This window comes from Myotis davidii, unplaced genomic scaffold (assembly GCF_000327345.1).
Source record: "Myotis davidii unplaced genomic scaffold, ASM32734v1 scaffold104, whole genome shotgun sequence".
Classification (NCBI taxonomy): Eukaryota; Metazoa; Chordata; class Mammalia; order Chiroptera; family Vespertilionidae; genus Myotis; species Myotis davidii.
The window spans coordinates 3,274,652-3,283,215 of record NW_006296625.1 but is presented as its reverse complement, the minus strand read 5'-3'; the positions used below and the strand labels follow the sequence as shown (position 1 = coordinate 3,283,215).

Below are 8,564 nucleotides of genomic sequence, written 5' to 3'. Positions count from 1 at the left end.
ATAATAGAATCCGGGGCATAGAAAGGGAATGGATTGACTATTCTTGGGGGGGAAAGGGGTGAGGGAGATGCAGGAAGAGACTGGACAAAAATTGTGCACCTATGGATGAGGACAGTTGGTGGGGAGTGTGGGAGGCGGGAGGAGGGAACTGGGTGGAAGGGAGTTATGGGGGGGAAAAAGAGGAACAACTGTAATAATCTGAACAATAAAGATTTAATTAATCAAAAAAAAAGAATTTGAAGATTAATTTTAAAGTGTTTGACTTTATATATGTGTATATATATATATATATTAAAGTTGGGCTTTATCGCCATAACCAATATTTTGACCTAACCTACCTATCTTTGGCTGAGCTAATTAAAGAGCACAAATGTTATAATTAAAGCAGGGTTTTAAATAAATATAGCTTGATTATACTGTACAGTGAATTTGTTTTTCACAGTGAGAAAAAAAATATTCAGAAGCTAGCCTGGCACAGCTAAGGTTATTAGACATAAACAATCTCACAGAACATGAACCTCAGACAAGGCTACTCTGCAACCGTAATAAAATGAGGCAAAGCAAGGCCATTTCAGAATTTGTCTAAGCAGAGACAAACAAGGTCTCAAAAACCAACCCCCCAAATATCAATATTCCCTTTTTTGCTCAATGAGTGAATGCTACTTCTTTACCCAAGCAAACCACTGCTCTCTTAGATCTTTCCCCAAATCACTAAACTAAAGCCCAAATTTTGTTATAGGCTTTTTCAAACACACTTGCACTGAGAGGCTCTATGGTTGTCTATGGTATGTGTTCTCCTTTGGTACAAGTAATAAGCCCCAAATTATCCAACTACAGGTGTATTCCTGGGGATGTTTGATTGGAGAGCATAGGAAAACAACAACAAAAGAAATACAAACAAATTTAAGTCTAATAATACTATCCTATAAATCAATGCCTCTTTTGGGGGAAAATAACACAAAATGTTTAAGTACCCCCTTTTACTTAGAAAATAACTGCATAGTCAGCATGGTTTTCAACTTGAGAAAATGTCAAAAATCTAGCTAGCTACCTTTTCTTCGTTTTCTTGGTTAAGAGCCTAAATGTGTTTTAAACTAAGAATTCAAATTCTTCTATGGGACCTAATCATCTTTCTGTATAAAGTAGCCTTTTCTTTTTCTTTAAACATATTTTTATTGATTTCAGAGAGAAGGAGATAGAAACATTAATGATGAGAAATAATGATTGATCAGCTGCCTTCTGCACATCCCCCACCGGGGATAGAGCCCGCAGCCCAGACATGTGCCTTTGACCAGAATTGAACCCAGGATCCTTCAGTCTGTAGGCCAACGCTCTATCCACTGAGCCAAACCGGCTAGGTCAGTAGTTGGCAAACTGCGGTTCACGAGCCACATGCGCTCTTTGGCCCCTTGAGTGTGGCTCTTCCACAAAATACTGACTTCTGCGCATGGGCCACGAAGTTTCAATCGTACTGTACATGTGTGCCCGCACTGGCTAGGGCAAAGTAGCTTTTTCCATATGATGTTTGCTAGACCACAAACAGCACCATTTTAAAAATTAACATTATTCTACATTGACCACTAAGACAAAATTAGAAATATCTCATCTAGTGTTTGTAAAATTCAGTATCTTATATGATTTACTGGAAAATTGCATCAATTATCATTAAAAAGGCAGTATAAGTATAGACATACAGAACAAATTTCAGGAAGTTTAAAATGAATGAAATCTTCACATCCTAAACACATTTTCTAAAAATTGTCACTTTTACAGAAAGGGAATTCTTACTCACGCTTCATTAAGGGGTACAAAAATAAAGTCCTTTTCAAAAATATCTACATGCCGGGTCCATGTTTTTACTCTCCCATGCCGCTTTTGCTGTATTCTGTAAGACAAGACATAGACTATCAAGTTTCTGAAATGTTCCTAGTGCTTCAACTTATATACAACAATTTATAAATTACGAATATTAAGCTGTTAACAGAATAGTTGTAAAAGATGATTTAACAAGCTGGAGAAAGAAAACAAAATATCTGAGATAGAGCTAGAAACTGCCCATCACTGAATCTGGAAGAAAGAGATATTTAATTCCTGCTAATATATACTAGAGTAAATCAGTGCTATTATTGTTTATTACTGCAGAAATGGCACAAGCAATCAGATTGAGCAGCAAATCAGACCATGACCAATGAGAACAGCAAAAGAAGGAGCAAAAAAAAGTGAACATTATCTTACAGTAGATGAAGAAGAATACACTATGACCACTGGTCAAAATCAATCACTATCAACTCTAAGATGAAAATTAGGAATCACTGAACTAGTGGATACTATTTTGTGTTATCCACATCAGCCTTCAATTTAAGCATTTAACAGCAACTTGTGATAAAAAAAATAGCAACTCTTTATGTGTATATTTTGATCAATTACTAAGTAAGTATTAGAGCTGGATGCAATCATTAAAGGAGAATTATAAACAAAAGTACACAGGCCTATCAAGCCTAACATGTAGAATAGTATTTCCTTAACTTATCTGAGAAAAAACATCCAAAGAACTTACTAAAAGTACAAACTTGCCTTAGCCAGTTTTGCACACTGGATAGAGCACCGGCCTGTGGATTGAAGGGTACCGGGTTGGATTCCAATCACGGGCATGTACCTAGGTTGCAGACTCATTCCTGGCCAGGGCCCTGGTTAGGGCGAGTGTAGGAGGCAACCAAATGATGTGTTTCTCTCACATCAATATTTCTCTGTCCTTCCCTCTCTCTCCCACTCTCTTTAAAATAAATGGAAAAATATACTCAGGTGAGGATAAAAAAAAGCACAAATTCACAGGTTTCTTTCATAGATAGTATGGAACATCTAGGGTAAAATAAAGCAATCTATATTTGATAAGTATCCAAGTAATTTTTTTAAAATCACCAGGCATATTGGGAAAATACTGATTTAAATATTACACCTAAAACCTTTATGAATTCTACATATCCTTAAGGTTTTAGAATATTGTGGATATTGATCCACATTTTACATTAGATACAATCCAATATTATGATTTTGTTAGTAACAGATTATGTTGCATCAATACAAATAAGTGATTTCCTAAAAAATGTATTTTCATTGATATTAGAGGGAGAGGGGAAAAGAGAGAGAGAAATATTTATCAGCTGCCTCCTACAGAGGATTGAGCCAGCAACCCAGGCACGTGCCCTGACTGGGAATCAAACTGGTGACTTTTTGGTTCATGGGACCCTTTTGGTGCATGGGAGAACTCTCAACCAGCTACGCCACACTGACCAGAGCACAAAAAAGTGATTTTTTACTGAGTTAAATTTCAGTAACTTATTACATCTGTTCAACATTTTCAAAGAGCTTGACTTACGATAGATTAGGTGTTTCATGGAGATTTCTCCTTTCTCTCTGATTAAGGCGTTTGTAGAAAAAAGAACTGAATATATGAATTCGGTCAGCATCTTCTTTCTTCAGTTTTTCAAGCACCAAATATCTATTTTATAAAAAATAATTGCAATATAGTGAATATAGCAGTTTATCTCACACTAACAGGCAGGCAGTAATCGATTTAGCCACCATCAATTTCTATTCCTTACAACTGAAAGAAGCAGATTTGACTTCATATTGTAGATAATAACTACCAGATAATTCTCAAGTAATAAAAAGTATATTTGAGAGTAAAACTGTGATTTGAAAGATCTAATATTTTAAAACAAGGGCACATTCATAAACATTCATAACATTATTTATAATAGCCACAAAGTGGAAATGTCAGAAACGCTCATCAACTAATGAATGGAAAAATAAAATGTGATATATATCCATACAACAAAATATATTGAACAACAAAAAGAAATAAAGCACCGATACCTGCTGTAAAATAGAAGAACCTTGAAAACACCGTGCTAAGTGAAAGAAGCTAGTCATAAAGAAGCACATGTTTTATAACTCCATGTATATGATATGTTCAGGATATGCAAATCCACATAGATAGGGAAGAGCTAGTGGTTGCCTAATGCTGGAACTGGAGCTGGAGGAAAATGAGGAATCACTGCTAATGGTTATTGGGGCTCTTTGGGGGAATGAAAATATTGTAATACTGACAGTGATGATGATTGCACAAATATCTGAATATACTAAAACCACTGAATTGTACACCTTAAATGAGTGAATTGTATATTATGTCCATTATCCTATCTAATAAAGTGGGAATATGCTAATTGACTGCCACAGCCTCAAAGATGACGGCACCCACAACCACAAGATGGAGGCGTCCAGTCCCCTCAGCCTCACCAGGGCTGCAGGTGTGCAGCAAGGCTGGGCCCACCCCCAGGCAGGCCTGGCCACTCCGTGTACCTGCCTCCGGAGTCCTCCAGTCCCCTCAGCCCCCCAGCCGCCAAAGGCCAGCCTGAGGAGCAGGCAAGCTTTGGATGGCAGCTGCCCAGCCGCTGAAGGCTCAGGTAACCAGGGCCGGCCAAGGTTTGCGCTGCCGGGAGTGGCAGCAGCAGAGGTATGATGAGGTGTTGCTTTCTCCCGATTGCCGAGTTGCCTCCGACACCTGAGGGCTACTGGAGTTGTGAGAGGGGGAAGGCCAAGCTGAGGGACCCCCCTCCAGTGCATGAATTTTCATGCACCGGACCTCTAGTATCTTAATATACCTATTGTTTTTATGTGCTGTTTATCCTATATAATAAAGAGATAATATGCAAATTGACCATCACACCCTTGCACAAGATGGCCACACCCATGGGGTCACAAGATGGCCACGCCCATGTGGCCACAAGATGGCCGGCAAGGAAGGGCAGTTGGGGGCTATTGGGCTGGGAGGGGAGCAATTAGGCATCAATCAGGCTGTCAGGGAAGTGGTTCGGGGGTGATCAGGCTGGCAGGCAGAAGTGGTTAGGGGCAATCAGGCAGGTGAATGGTTAGGAGGCAGCAGTCCCTGATTGTGAGAGGGATGTCCGACTGCCAGTTTAGGGATCCCACAGGGATCGGGCCTAAACTGGCAGTCAGACATCTCCGAAGGGGTCCCAGATTGGAGAGTGCAGGCTGAGCTGCGGGACACCCCTCAGTGCCCGAATTTCGTGCACTGGGCCTCTAGTTTTAAATAATTCAGTTAATAAACCAAAAAGACAGAGCCATATATTACTTAAAACAAACAAACAAACAAAATAAAAACACGAAAAGAAATAGAAAAAACCTATTCAGTGTTAAGGTTGCAACAATGCAACTTTAAAGGGATCTTATATTGGTTCTAATTTTTCCTTGCCATAGTTGTTTTTCTTTAGGTCTACCTCAAAACAAATAGCAATGGTTCCTTGATATCACAAAGGAAAATTATGATATATTAAATTTGTTTGTTACAAATCCTCAAAGGAACTATTCAAAATCAAGCTAATGACTATACGCATTTTATTAAAATGAGGGTAATCTGAAAGCCTTATGAAATCTTACATAGAAACAGCAAATGTCCCCGAGGGCACACCTAAAGACATGTTCCTTAGCATAATATTATCATTCTGAAGCTCAAGTTCTGATGAAAAGGACCCAATTACAAAATTTCTTGCTTTAGAGCAAGTCCGTGTGCCCCCACAAAAGAAATTATAATACAGTGAGTCATCTCATGACAGTTTAAATCAATCACTGAATTTTACAATAATATATTCAAAACAGAGCATGCAGTAAACTAGATTTGAGTTTAGGGGCTATATCATAATTGGTGAACCATGCAGCTTTCACCAGCCCAAACTTCAGTGGCTGCTCTGTAAAAGTGAGCCAAATAAACAGAGGGATAATTCAACTTAAAAAAGAAAAGTTATTTGTGATTTAAGAAAACTGACTCTAGTCGAAACCGGTTTGGCTCAGTGGATAGAGCGTCGGCCTGCGGACTGAAAGGTCCCGGGTTCGATTCCGGTCAAGGGCATGTACCTGGGTTGCGGGCACGTCCCCAGTGGGAGATGTGCAGGAGGCAGCTGATCGATGTCTCTCTCTCTCACTGATGTTTCTAACTCTCTATCTCTCTCCCTTCCTCTCTGTAAAAAATCAATAAAATATATTAAAAAAAAGAAAAAAAAGAAAAAAAGAAAACTGACTCTAACTTCATATGTTAACAAATCCATGCCTTGTAAAGTGTTTTGTCTTTCTGATCTGGCATACATCCACTGGTATTTCTGTGGCTATATATAGCTTTTTTAGTGTACAATGTACATATGTCAGAACTATTAACTTTAATTAGAAAAGCCATGTCTCTTATAGAATTAAAGGGAAATTTTAAGTTCGTTATAAAAATCTTGTGGAAATTTCATCCATTTGGGTGCACTTTTTTTTCTTTCTGTATAAATCATTTAAATATTGAATGTCATGGTAAAGCTGTCCACTTAGTATTTCATAAAGTGAACATTCTAACAATCAAATCATGACTTAACTATAGGATGAAGTAAAAAGATTATTTTAAGGTTACTCTGCTAGTCTAGTAATATGTGACTTTGAAAGTAATTTTTATTTAAGTAATTCTTTTCTTCTCTGCATTTTATTAACATTCTTTAGATGCAATGACCTTTTAAATCCTATAATACTGACAAACTTTAAAAGTTTGTTTCTAACTTGTAGAGTTAGAAAATAATGAGCAAGCTTTGGTAACAGCCGAATAACTGATTTTAACAGTGAAGTTTTAAAAAAGTTTTCCTTTTAAAATTCACTTCTAAGTATGTCACAAGTGTGGCTCAGTGGTTGAGCATCAACCTATGAACCAGGAAGTCATGGTCTGATTCTGACTGTACATGCCAGGGGTGTGGGTTCGATCCCCAGTGGGAGGCGTGAACGAGGCAGTTGATCAATGACTCTCTCTTATCATTTATGTTTCTATCTCCCTCTCCTTTCTTCTATGAAATCAATAAAAATATATTATATATAAAAGAATGTTATAAGTATAGGGTGTCCCCCCAAAATGTATACATACACTTTGAATAATTATAAACGCCAGTGTTTATTAAAATACATTTCATTTTCAAAATTGAGCTATTAGCTCTTAAAGTGTATATACATTTTTTTGGACACCCTATATACAAATTTTAAAGTCATGGATTTTGTTAGAATTTTATTTGGAATACTGATTTACATTAGAAAAGATAGAACTTGTAGATAATCAAGTTTACTGTAAAAATTTTGTTTTAAAGTGTAAGTATAAAATGTCAAGGAGTCTCCTGAAAATATAAAGAATTTCAACAGTATAAAGAAATTATTATAAAATGTCTATTGTAATGTAAATTATATATTATTTATGTATGAAATAGAATAAACTAAAATATAAATAAAATATTAGGAGTTCAATTTAGTTTTTAGATCCACCAATATGCTTTCAAAAACAGAAACATTTTAAATAAAAAGACTTAAGAAGGTTAAAAGTAAAGTGGTAAAGAAATATATTAGCATGTAAACAGAACCATGTAAACATAATCCGAAAGAAAGCTGGAATAGCTATATTCATTTTGAACAAAGTGGACTTAAGAACAAGAAAGATTATCAAGGATAAAGAGAGACATTACATAATAAAGGGATCAATCTCTGAGAAGGCATAAACATGTATGTGCCTAACAACAGAGCTTCAAAATACATAAGGCAAAAACCGATAGATCTAAAAGGAGGAACTAACAAATTCATAATTAAAACTGGAAATCAACAACCTTCTCAATAATTGACAGAATAGGTATGTAGAAAATCAGTTAAGGACAAAGATAAGTCTAATGTCAAACAACTTGACCTAAATGACATTCACAGAACACTTCATCCAACAATAGCAGTGTTGTTCTATATATTCATTTAAGACTTTTCAATAGTTTTGTTTGTTAAGTATATAGTAGGATTAAGAGGTAAGCGAAATAGTCCAGTCAGAGAAAGATAAATATTACATGATCTCACTCATTTATGGAACATAATGAACATCATAAACTGATGAACAAAAACAGATCCAGAGATAGAGAAGCATCGATCTGACTGCCAAACCTCAGGGGAAGGTAGGGGAAGATGGGGTAAGGGAGAGAGATCAACCAAAGGACTTGTATGCATGCATTTAAGCCTAACCAATGGACACAGACAACAGGGCGGTGAGGGCATGAGTGGGTGATTGGGGCAATGGAAGGATAAGGACACATATGTAATACCTTAATCAATAAAGAAAAAAGAAAATAAAAAAAGAGATAACTTTTTTTAATTATGGAAAAATACGTAAAATTTGCAATCTTAACCATTTAAGTGTACAGTTCAGTGGTGTTATGTATATTCCCATTGTTGTGAAACAGATCTTTTTAAACTTGCAAACTGAAACTCTGTATCTATTAAATGACAATTCCTTGCTCCAGGTAACCACCATTTTTCCTTTCATTTTCTATGAATTTGACTACAAATTATCTACATGGAACTATATAGTACTTGTCTTTTTGTAGCTGGCTTATTTCACTTTCCATACTATCTTTCAGATTCACCCAGGTTGTAGCATGTGACAGGTTTCCTCCACCTGTTGTTTTTTTTTTAACCCTCACCTGGGGAATTGCATTTTTTGT

The 8,564-nt window shown here is 36.5% G+C and overlaps 1 protein-coding gene across 6 annotated transcripts in view; it reads right to left on the bottom strand.

The window, feature by feature from the left end:
- SENP6 (SUMO1/sentrin specific peptidase 6) overlaps window positions 1-8,564 on the bottom strand; it is a 108,042-nt gene that overhangs the window by 16,161 nt on the left and 83,317 nt on the right. For all 6 annotated transcript variants that reach the window (XM_015569432.1, XM_015569431.1, XM_015569437.1 and 3 more), the window contains 2 exons: window positions 3,377-3,499; window positions 1,793-1,885 (listed from right to left, as the gene is read on the bottom strand). In XM_015569432.1, coding sequence (XP_015424918.1) covers window positions 1,793-1,885; window positions 3,377-3,499 — 216 coding nt within the window. The remainder of the gene's footprint in view (window positions 1-1,792; window positions 1,886-3,376; window positions 3,500-8,564) is intronic.